This window comes from Oncorhynchus mykiss, chromosome 10, assembly GCF_013265735.2.
Source record: "Oncorhynchus mykiss isolate Arlee chromosome 10, USDA_OmykA_1.1, whole genome shotgun sequence".
Classification (NCBI taxonomy): domain Eukaryota; kingdom Metazoa; phylum Chordata; class Actinopteri; order Salmoniformes; family Salmonidae; genus Oncorhynchus; species Oncorhynchus mykiss.
The window spans coordinates 65392787-65405036 of record NC_048574.1 but is presented as its reverse complement, the minus strand read 5'-3'; the positions used below and the strand labels follow the sequence as shown (position 1 = coordinate 65405036).

Here is a 12250-nt window from a genome sequence, read left to right as displayed (position 1 = left end):
ATATAATGACATGACTCAAACTCATCATGAATAAACAGACTCACCAAGATAGATCCAAGTTGGAGATACAGACAGTACTTCCTTCATACAATCTCACAATGATCTAAGATAATTTATCACAGAAAATATTGGACGAGAAGATGGTACATCAATATTGTCTATGCAAATTGATTTCTTACCCGTTTTCTTTACCTTAGCTCTCGGTGAGAACTAACACGAACACACTTAGGTGAGTCATCCCCTTGTGTATTACCATAGACATCCACTGGGTGGCCAAAGAGCACACAGTTGGGCCACAGACACAGACTTTGTGTTGTGAAGAGCCACTCCCACCCAAATTGATTACCATTTCATTTACTCTCGTCTTTTATAGTCCTCAGACAACGCAGCAACAATGTCCTATTTTGTAGATTTAAAACATTACGTCATGGGTCTAAGGACTGGAAATGTATGACGTTGTTTATATTTTGTGCTAACAGGAAGCTGTTATGGACATATCTAGTTGATGACAACCAAACCATAAGAAACTGGTGTCATTGATATTTCGACAAAACATTTCTCTGTTATTTTCACTGTGAACATATGTTTTTGTTTAAAAAGGAACTAGATACCGAATAACAGCCTTCATTAAATGTGTATCCTTCCACCCTGGCTACAGACGCAGCAGTCTTCTCCAGTGAAGATGGTTGCTCCAGTCCTCACCATCACTTAGCTGCTCTCAACAAGCCCCTTTCTTCTTCCCCAGTTTCCATGGCAACTGCGCCCTGTGCTTCTCCATCGCTAGGGTAACACCTCCCTCTAATCAACAGCTCTCTCTCTCTCTCTCACTCTCTCTCTCTCTCTCTCACTCTCTGTCGCTATGTCTTACTCTCTGTGTGTGTCTCTCTCACTCACTCTCTCTCTTTCTCTCTCTCTCTCTCACTCTCTGTCACTATGTCTTACTCTCTGTGTCTCTCTCTCGCTCTCAATCACTCAATGTCTCTCTCTGTCTGTCTATCACTCGATCACTCTGTCTCTGTTTTGCACTTTCTCGATCTGCCTCGCTCTTAACACTGGGAGGACCTCTTTCAAAGGCAGCAGCCTAAAAAACAGTCCCTTTTTTCTCCCGATTACCAAATCTCTTGAATCCCTAGTCGTATAACCTTTGGTATGTCGCCACACAACAAGACAATCCTCTCCCACTGAGGTTTACCCTGCCTGCCTAGCTTTATGTGTTCAGACAGAGGGGAGGGAACAGAGTGGCGATGCTATCGACAGACATTTAAGGACCAATAGGCAGTTCACTCAACCCTCAGACATAAAGTAGAGCTGTCATTGTCTCACCATGGCGATAACTGCAGCCCCAGCCCCGGCCAGGGCACAGACGAACAAGTGGAACGTCATGTCCAGCTGAAAGACAATCAAACACAACACAGCTTTATTAGTCACCAGGAAATAAAGACAATATACAACATCGGTGCTTGTTTTGTTGGTATTCAAAATGGGACGCAAAGCATCGTTCCAACTTGTCATGTCTGTGTTTACAATATTTCCAGGTCATGTTGAGATTAAAAAACTGAATCACAGAGCGGTTGCTTTGAGAGTGAGATAGGGCAAGACGTGTTAAGATTTGTCCCAGTCCAACATTAGCTCACTTTTTCAAAGGGACTTAAACGGAGGTAGGACAAAAGGATAAAGGATGATAAAGGTTTGACAGAAAGACAGGCTAATCTTTATTAAGCTAAGTTTTTTGTTCCCTTTCCACAAGAGGTTAAAGTTCAAACCCCGAGAAATCTGGTAGCGCCACTACACTCATCACACTCACACAAATCACCATTTAAAAAGACAGAGGAACCCTATAGCAGTGTTCCCAATCCTAGTCCTGGGGTCCCAAAGGGGTGCACGTGTTGTGTTTCTGGACCTAACACTGACACACCTAACTCAAATGAAAGGCTTGACGATGAGTTGATTGGTTGAATCAAGTGTGTGAGCGTTAGGGCAAAAACCAAAAAGTGCATTTTGTTCCCCAGAGCCAGGATCGAGAAACACTTTCCTCAAGCATTTATGATTTGAGAAAACTAATTCCAGCTCTATGGACAGACAGCCTTCAATGTGAGAGAGGAGCCTGACCCCTGAGGTGCGGTGCTCACTAAAGTTCACAGCCAACAGAACTTCGCCTCCCCCCTTCATCGCTCCCCAGCCACACACACACGTCCTTACCTCGTTAGACTCACACATCTTAAAGAACTTCTCGGAGCCCGTGCACACCTTCCTCTCCTCCCCGATAGTTACCATGCCTGCGAGAAAAAACAACAATCCAGTTCACATTTACATTTCAAGTGACTTAGCTTGGCAGGCGCTTCGATCCACAGAGACCTAACAACAGCTACTGCGGCGAGTTACAACAAACACTCATGTTAAAGGGCTGTAAAATAGATCTCCTTCAAGAGCATTAAATAACTGCAATGAAATGTAAAGAATACTGATTGAATTGTGTGCCCGCGATGTGAGAAGACTAAACGACACACTATCCAGTATAGTATGCTCTACAGGTCATCGTCTTGTCAGACATCTTATCCACATTCATGGTAGAACACAAACAAACAAACAACTGGAAATAAACCACCAAAGCCCTGGTTAACCACTGCCAGTGTCAGTGACTGTGTACGTATACTGTGAATGGCAACAGTGGTGTGAGTGGATGGCGGCGCCACCCGGGCCCGCCCTTACCAAACTGGCGCAGGTCCAGGCAGAGGTTGGCCCCCTCCACCACAGTGGTGTTCTGACAGATGGTCCAGATGTTGAAGTACATGAAGACGGGCAGCGAGGTGAAGGCTGTCACACCCAACCAGGCCAGGAAGAAGATATAGGTCAACATAATGAACTGCAGGAAGAAACGGGGGACACAAGAGGGAATGGTTCATTAGAGACAGAGGAAAAGTGAGAATGTTAGAGAAGAGCACAGAAGGAAATGAGGGAGGGGAATAAAGAGAGGGAAGAGAAGAGAGGGAAGAGGGAGGAGAAGGAAGAGAAGGACAGTCCATTAGAAAGAGAGAGGGAGGGGAAGAGTTAGAGGAAGGAGGAGAAGGAAGTGAAGGACGGTCCATTAAGAAGAGAGAGGGAGGGAAAGAGAGAGAGGAAGGAGGAGAAGGAAGAGAAGGACAGTTCATTAGAAAGAGAGAGGGAGGGGAAGAGAGAGAGGAAGGATGAGAAGGAAGAGAAGGACAGTTCATTAGAAAGAGAGAGGGAGGGGAAGAGAGAGAGGAAGGATGAGAAGGAAGTGAAGGACGGTCCATTAGGAAGAGAGAGGGTGGGAAAGAGAGAGAGGAAGGAGGAGAAGGAAGAGAAGGACGGTTCATTAGAAAGAGAGAGGGAGGGGAAGAGAGAGAGGAAGGAAGAGAAGGACGGTCCATTAGGAAGAGAGAGGGAGGGGAAGAAAGAGAGGAAGGAGGAGGAAGAGAAGGACGGTCCATTAGAAAGAGAGAGGGAGGGAAAGAGAGAGAGGAAGGAAGAGAAGGACGGTCCATTAGAAAGAGAGAGGGAGGGAAAGAGAGAGAGGAAGGAAGAGAAGGACGGTTCATAAGAAAGAGAGAGGGGGTGGAAGATGGAAGAGAGGGAGGAAGGAGGAGAAGGACGGTCCATTAGGAAGAGAGAGGGAAGGATAGAGAGAGAGGAAGGAGGAGAAGGAAGAGAAGGACGGTCCATTAGGAAGAGAGAGGGAGGGATAGAGAGAGAGGAAGGAGAAGAAGGAAGAGAAGGATGGTTCATTAGAAAGAGAGAGGGAGGGAAAGAGAGAGAGGAAGGAGGAGGAAGAGAAGGACGGTCCATTAGAAAGAGAGAGAGAGGGAGGGAAGAGGGAAGAGAAGAAGGAAGAGGAGGACGGTTCATAAGAAAGAGAGAGGGGGTGGAAGATGGAAGAGAGGGAGGAAGGAGGAGAAGGACGGTCCATTAGGAAGAGAGAGGGAGGGAAAGAGAGAGAGGAAGGAGGAGGAAGAGAAGGACGGTCCATTAGAAAGAGAGAGGGAGGGAAAGAGAGAGAGAAAGGAAGAGAAAGACGGTCCATTAGGAAGAGAGAGGGAGGGAAAGAGAGAGAGGAAGGAGAAGAAGGAAGAGAAGGATGGTTCATTAGAAAGAGAGAGGGAGGGGAGGGAAGAGGGAAGAGAAGAAGGAAGAGGAGGACGGTTCATAAGAAAGAGAGAGGGGGTGGAAGAGAGGGAGGAAGGAGGAGAAGGAAAGTCCATTAGGAAGAGAGAGGGAGGGAAAGAGAGAGAGGAAGGAGAAGAAGGAAGAGAAGGACGGTCCATTAGAAAGAGAGAGGGAGGGGAGGAAAGAGGGAAGAGAAGAAGGAAGAGAAGGACGGTTCATAAGAAAGAGAAAGGGAGGGGAAGAAAGGGAGGAAGGAGGAGAAGGAAGTGAGGGATAGGCCCATTAGAGAGAGAGAGAAGATGACAGTTATAAGTCAGTAGAAGGCTGACTGGCTCATCAGCTGTCATTAGCATTGGGCCATAATTCAAAGAAGAGACATCTTCCATCACCAGATCTCTAATCCCGTCTCTCGGGTACTTCCTCCAGAAAGATGTGTCCTAATTGTCTACCCTAATACTTATTATACCTATCCAACGCCTTCAGAAACAAAGGGAGCGGATAGGGCGCAGAGGATGGGGGTGGATTTAAGTGTGTTTCTTACCCAGGCGGAGACGCACCGTCCGCAGGCGGTGATCTTGAAGTCTCCGTACAGGTCCCTGATGGCGCCGGTGGTGAAGAAGCCCTCCACCATCAGCAGGATGCCGTAGACGAAGAATGCCGCCGCCACGCCATAGATGACATACTTCAAGATGTCAATCCTGCGGAGGAAGACAGAGAGACAGGAGCAGAGCGGTGGGATCATTCAGTTGGTGTGGCTAGCACACCAAGACTAGCGGTTTCATTCCCAGGAACCATAGAATTAGGGATTAGAATACTAATGAAATATTCATTTAATAGGATCTTTATGACAGGAACTTACAAAGATCCAATTTTGGAATCAAAACATTGCTAAACAATACAGGTGTGTGCATTGAGTGTGCAGGCCATTTAGTACAGTACTTCACTATTACAGGTTTCTTTAGGCCCAGCAGCCCCATTTGTAGTCCAAGTGCATTGGACTACAAATTATATTACTTCCAGCAGTGACAGACAGTATTCTGAATGTATACTGCAGTCAGTTTGCTTCCACAGTCATTCTGCATTTTTCCCTTGCTTGGACTAGTGAATAAGCTCTCATTTAGCCAATGACTGTGTGTTTAATTATGTAGGGTTATGTAAAAAAGCTCTAATGTCCCAGAAAGAACCTGGGTAGGAAAGTTAGGGTTAGCTCCATCCCTCCGGGTTAGGAAAATATTTCGGAGATAGTATTAGACAAACACAATGGGTTGATTTCACAAGTTTTACTCTGATAAAGATGATTTCATAGCGGTGTAAACCGTATTTTTATGTGAAGTGAATTTCACACCTAGTACAGCACACACCACATATTAGTGGCCTAAAAAGTGTATAGAAAGCCCAGTTACATCAGTATAAAAAGCCCAGTTACATCAGTATAACAAGCCCAGTTACATCAGTATAGAAAGCCCAGTTACATCAGTATAACAAGCCCAGTTACATCAGTATAAAATGCCCAGTTACATCAGTATAGAACGCCCAGTTACATCAGTATAGAAAGCCCAGTTACATCAGTATAGAAAGCCCAGTTACATCAGTATAGAAAGCCCAGTTACATCAGTATAGAAAGCCCAGTTACATCAGTATAGAAAGCCCAGTTACATCAGTAAAAAAGCCCAGTTACATCAGTATAGAAAGCCCAGTTACATCAGTATAGAAAGCCCAGTTACATCAGTATAGAAAGCCCAGTTACATCAGTATAGAAAGCCCAGTTACATCAGTAAAAAAGCCCAGTTACATCAGTATAGAAAGCCCAGTTACATCAGTAAAAAAAGCCCAGTTACATCAATATAGAAAGCCCAGTTACATCAGTAAAAAAGCCCAGTTACATCAGTATAGAAAGCCCAGTTACATCAGTAAAAAAAGCCCAGTTACATCAATATAGAAAGCCCAGTTACATCAGTAAAAAAGCCCAGTTACATCAGTATAGAAAGCCCAGTTACATCAGTAAAAAAAGCCCAGTTACATCAATATAGAAAGCCCAGTTACATCAGTATAGAAAGCCCAGTTACATCAGTAAAAAAAGCCCAGTTACATCAATATAGAAAGCCCAGTTACATCAGTAAAAAAAGCCCAGTTACATCAATATAGAAAGCCCAGTTACATCAGTATAGAAAGCCCAGTTACATCAGTATAGAAAGCCCAGTTACATCAGTTAGGCCAGGTCTACTGCTCATGTCACAATCTCCCGCCATTTCCAACATCTAGTAGAAGCACACACACACTTGCATTCACTAGCACACACCCCCTCCCTCCCTCTCGGCAGGCGGAGATCCGGTGAGCAGGTGCTCCCGGGACAACCCAGAGTGATTTCAGAGGGCTTAAATCCCCCAACGGCCCCGTGCCAAGACATCACGCAGACGTACAGACACATGCATACACACACACACACACACAGGATATTGGAATCCACACAGGAGTGAAAAAAAATCGATCTCCGTCAGTGTGCTGCGTCAGGGAAAAATCTCCCTCCCTCCCACTCAGACACATATCCATGATCAAACACCTGATAAATACACCTGCCAAGGCAGCAGCAGCCCTTCCTGGAGTCCAGCAAAATGAAAGCAGTTTATACAATTTTAAAAACATTGCAATACATTTACAGATTTCCCAACACACTGTGTACCCTCAGGCCTCTACTCCACCACTACCACATATCTATAGTACAGAATCCATGTGTACGTGTGTGTATAGTGCGTATGCTATCGTGTGTGTGTGTGTGTGTGTGTGTGTATGCATGTGTCTGTGCCTATGTTTGTGTTGCTTCACAGTCCCCGCTGTTCCATAAGGTGCTTTTTATCTGTTTTTTAAATCTAATTGTACTCCTTGCGTCAGTTACTTGATGTGGAATAGAGTTCCATGTAGCCATGGCTCTGTGTAGTACTGTTTGCCTCCCATAATCTGTTCTGGACTTGGGGACTGTGAAGAGACCTCTGGTGGCATGTCTTGTGGGGTATGCATGGGTGTCCGAGCTGGGTGACAGACCTCGGTGCATTCAACATCAACACCTCTTATAAATACAAGTAGTGATGAAGTCAATCTCTCTTCCACTTTGAGCCAGGAGAGATTGACATGCATGTGATTAATATTAGCTCTCTGTGTACAGCCAGGGGCCAGCCGTGCTGCCCTGTTCTGAGCCAAGTCTTTTTTGTGGCACCTGAACACACGACTGAACAGTAGTCCAGGTGCGACAAAACCAGGGCCTGTAGGACCTGCCTTGCTGACAGTGTTGTTAAGAAGGCAGAGCAGTACTTTATTATAAACAGACTTCTCCCCATCTTAGCTACTGTTTAATCAATATGTTTTGACGGTTTACATTCCAGCGTTACTCCAAGCAGTTTAATCATCTCAACTTGCTCAATTCCCACATGATCTATTACAATATTTAGTTGAGGTTTAGGGTTTAGTGAATGATTTGTCCCAAATACAATGCTTTTAGTTGAAGAAATAGAACTAACGTATTCCTTGCCACCCACTCTGAAACTAACACTTAACAAAGAGTTGCAGTCATTTCAGTCACTGTTTAGTGAGACTCACCCTCGCTTCAACAGTTCAGTACTATACTGTTGTGTATTGAGATAAGAGAGGGGAGTCAGGATAGTTACACTTGATCACATTTTAAATACTCCTCTTGTTGGGTATATGTATAGATAGTGAGTAATAATGTAGGTGTAAGGGAGATTTGCCGACCTCAATCTACACGTACAAGACAGCTGTGCACCGCCAATGGTTAAACACTTCAGAAGAAAGAAAGAGAAGGAAATGTTCTGTTAAGTAACTGTGACTCACTTCCAGTACCAATCACCAGGGACTGCTTGGGGGACATGTACATTATACTATCTAGGGCGACCGAGGATACGGCGTCTCGATAAGGTGTTAACTAGGTGTGCCAGTCATAGCACAGGTGAGATTGGAACCATTCCCTTTACAGGTACTGAAGCTTTCAAAATAGGGCACTTTTTTGTGTGTGAGGACACACAGACTGTTGTTTTAACCACACTAACAAGGCTAGTTCCTTCAGGGGTCGAAGCAGACAAGGAGTAGGAAGAAGTGAAAACTCCAAGGCAACTTCTCCTCATTGAGTTTCAACACATCTCCAGGCTGCATGTAGGTGTTTTGACAAACCAGACCATGAGTCATTTTGAAAAGGGCGGGGGGGGGGGAGAACACTGTGACACCCCTCCCACGCAAACACACCCACACTCACATGGTTAAGACGTCCAGGGTTTCCACGGGAGCTCGGACCACCTCGAAGTAGTTCTGCAGGATGGTGGCGGTGCCAGAGAGGGCCTCGTGCCCGCAGCCACAGAACAGCGCCACCCCAGCGTACAGAAGGATGGTGGCGAAGAGAGAGGCATACGGGAGGACGCCCAGGCATTTGACGCAGCACTCAAAGCATCCTGGACAGAGACAGAGAGGGAAGAGGAGAACGTTTAGACTAAAGACGGTGGTAGAACATCTTAGATAGTCACAGGTGCTCTAGTTATGTAATACGGTACATGTCTCACTCTATTCACGGCTCGACAGGAACTGAAATACGTTTGACACCAGAACCAAAGGAAACAAAATCACTCTTAACAGCGAGGGAATCGTTGTTTCAGAATCAGAAGATCATTAAATCAGCATTTTTCATTTAACCTTTTATTTTATTACATATATTTTACTACACCAAATCCCACCGCATCTAATTTAAACCGCACAGGGATCAAATGATATCCTATCTATCATCCGATAACAACAAACCACATCTCTCCAGTTGACCGAGAGCCAATAAATCGGCTGTTGCCATCTCGGGAAGGAAGTTTAATGTCACTCCAGCCAATCATAATCGCTCCTCGGACAGATTTATGGGTTTAATACAAAGAGAGCAAACGGTATTGATCTGTGGATTGCGGATTGCGGCCCTGCAAATGGAATCCCTCCCTTCACCCAGGCTAGAGCAGCTGCTGGATGTATGACTAGTCGTAAACACGGTGAGTGAGTGAGTGTGTGAGTGAGTGAGTGAGTGTGAGAGCTACAAAACAGAACACTGATAGCTAGAAGGAGAAGACAGTGAGAGAGAGATAGAAGGAGAGATGCAGTGTAATGGATAATACTGTGTCTGTGAGGGGGGGGGGTATGTTTTATTATCTCAGACTACAGGAAGTATCTATCTGACCGTCTCCGATGAAGGAAAAGCGTGTTTGTGATACCTGAGTGTAACGCTCCCATCTATCTTCAACTGGACTGGATAGGCGAGGTTCAGATATCGCTTATCAAACGAATCGGCAAACATCCAATTGTAATATTGAACTCCTATTTTCCATAGCCTGGTCCCAGATCCATTCGTGCTCTTGCCAATGCCAACAACATTGCTGTTTGGCATGACAGTGAATGAAAAGGAGTTGGCATGATAGCTCAAACAGACTGGCACTCAGGCTAGGCTTTCCTTGTTGTATTACTAATGTGCAGTAGGTGACTACAGCACAAATCCCAGTTCTGTTCAGCCTCTATTGTACATTGGTGCCTCTGGACTTGCTTTAGTTAGAACACTTGGAAGGCATTTAAACTGCAGGGTCCCAGTTGTGTTGTGAATGAATAGCCCTCACACCTACGCTACACCTTGACTTCACCTGAAAGCACTCCTGTCTATTTCTGTTATACCCCTCTCTGCATACACAGGATGCTCTGGAGACCACCACTGCTGCAGCCTGGAAAACGTGCGTAACCCTGTGTGTGTGTGTGTGTGTGTGTGTGTGTGTGTGTGTGTGTGTGCGTGTGCGTGTGTGTGTTAGTCAGTTGATGTCAGGTGGTATTGAGTCTACCGTGAGCACAGGGCCAGATTTCAGCCAATAGGAAATCAGACTTAGTTCAGAATCCTCTGCACTTCTCTTTCACTGTCAGTCCTGCTTATTATCCCCTTTAAGGCACAAAGGCGTGTGTGTGTATGCGCGTGCGCATGTGTGTGTGTGTGTCTGTGTCTGTGCAGTCAGGCGAGAGACAGGAAAGACCATCAACTCACTCCCCATGTCTTCAGAGAGCCAAGACTGACACAGGGAGAGGAGAAACTGACAAAAGGATCAGAATCTATACTGTTTCATATCACCATCATCCCATCAGGCCGTGTGGTATACTGATTTTACTGTATATTCTTGATGAATAAATATTGGTGAATAAATTAGAGTGATAATAGTAAGCCAAGGATATATGATCATTTTACGGTACCCTCCTCTTTGTGCATTGAGGGAAGATTACTGTATCGTGCAGGGGTATGCAGCAAGATAAAAACCAATCTCTGTGTCAAAAAAGTACAGGGTCACCTGTTTCTATTTGCCCAAATCCTAGTCATATTAGTAACCTTGATTAACAGTACAGGGTCACCTGTTTCTAATTGCCCCAATCCTAGTCATATTAGTAACTTTGATTAACAGTACAGGGTCACCTGTTTCTAATTGCCCAAATCCTAGTCATATTAGTAACCTTGATTAACAGTACAGGGTCACCTGTTTCTAATTGCCCCAATCCTAGTCATATTAGTAACTTTGATTAACAGTACAGGGTCACCTGTTTCTAATTGCCCAAATCCTAGTCATATTAGTAACCTTGATTAACAGTACAGGGTCACCTGTTTCTAATTGCCCCAATCCTAGTCATATTAGTAACCTTGATTAACAGTACAGGGTCACCTGTTTCTAATTGCCCCAATCCTAGTCATATTAGTAACTTTGATTAACAGTACAGGGTCACCTGTTTCTAATTGCCCAAATCCTAGTCATATTAGTAACCTTGATTAACAGTACAGGGTCACCTGTTTCTAATTGCCCCAATCCTAGTCATATTAGTAACTTTGATTAACAGTACAGGGTCACCTGTTTCTAATTGCCCAAATCCTAGTCATATTAGTAACCTTGATTAACAGTACAGGGTCACCTGTTTCTAATTGCCCCAATCCTAGTCATATTAGTAACCTTGATTAACAGTACAGGGTCACCTGTTTCTAATTGCCCCAATCCTAGTCATATTAGTAACCTTGATTAACAGTACAGGGTCACCTGTTTCTAATTGCCCCAATCCTAGTCATATTAGTAACTTTGATTAACAGTACAGGGTCACCTGTTTCTAATTGTCCAAATCCTAGTCATATTAGTAACCTTGATTAACAGTACAGGGTCACCTGTTTCTAATTGCCCCAATCCTAGTCATATTAGTAACCTTGATTAACAGTACAGGGTCACCTGTTTCTAATTGCCCCAATCCTAGTCATATTAGTAACTTTGATTAACAGTACAGGGTCACCTGTTTCTAATTGCCCAAATCCTAGTCATATTAGTAACTTTGATTAACAGTACAGGGTCACCTGTTTCTAATTGCCCCAATCCGAGTCATATTAGTAACATTGGTTCCTCGGTGTTGGACTGAATCGGCATGCCTATATACGGTCGCTAGTGAATGTCTACACACCCCTTGCACAGTCTTCAACATTTTCTGTGTGTGTGTGTGTGTGTATGTGTGTGTGTGTGTGTGTGTGTGTGTGTGTGTGTGTGTGTGTGTGTGTGTGTGTGTGTGTGTGTGTGTGTGTGTGTGAGAGAGAGAGAGAGAGAGAGAGAGAGGGAGTGTGTGTGTGTGTTCCTGTGGCAGACTAGACACAGTGGGGTATTGATTTCTGAGCCCAGTCCATCAGAGCACAATATGGGCAGTGGGCACCTTCATTCATCTACAAACACACCTGATAAATCGGCCAAACGATGGAGTCATAAGTATCTGTATGACGGCAGCTGATCAATTATTTACAAAGCTGATGTGGGTGAGGACTTGGGGAATGATTCAAGCTGTATAACTTGGATTTAACAGACCAGGGTATTTTCCCATTCCAAGTGATACTGGGTTGATCACATTTCTTGAAAAATCGTACTGCATTTACCAGAGTCCGCTGTAAATACTATAGCTATAACTTCACTATTTCATCTTGTTAATTATATAACTGGTGCAATGAATTGCAAAGATGACACGACTGCACCTCCACTGCTTTCACTGAAGTACGCCTTTCCGTCTTGCCCCAATGCCCAGCTCAGAATACTAAAATGAACTGTGC

General features: G+C 44.6%; 1 protein-coding gene across 3 annotated transcripts in view; it reads right to left on the bottom strand.

The window, feature by feature from the left end:
* Positions 1–12250, bottom strand: part of LOC110534487 (neuronal membrane glycoprotein M6-a) — a 79205-nt gene that overhangs the window by 3708 nt on the left and 63247 nt on the right. For all 3 annotated transcript variants that reach the window (XM_036933618.1, XM_036933619.1, XM_036933617.1), the window contains exons 2-6: positions 8387–8579; positions 4667–4823; positions 2710–2863; positions 2200–2276; positions 1324–1389 (exon numbers count right to left, since the gene is read on the bottom strand). In XM_036933618.1, coding sequence (XP_036789513.1) covers positions 1324–1389; positions 2200–2276; positions 2710–2863; positions 4667–4823; positions 8387–8579 — 647 coding nt within the window. The remainder of the gene's footprint in view (positions 1–1323; positions 1390–2199; positions 2277–2709; positions 2864–4666; positions 4824–8386; positions 8580–12250) is intronic.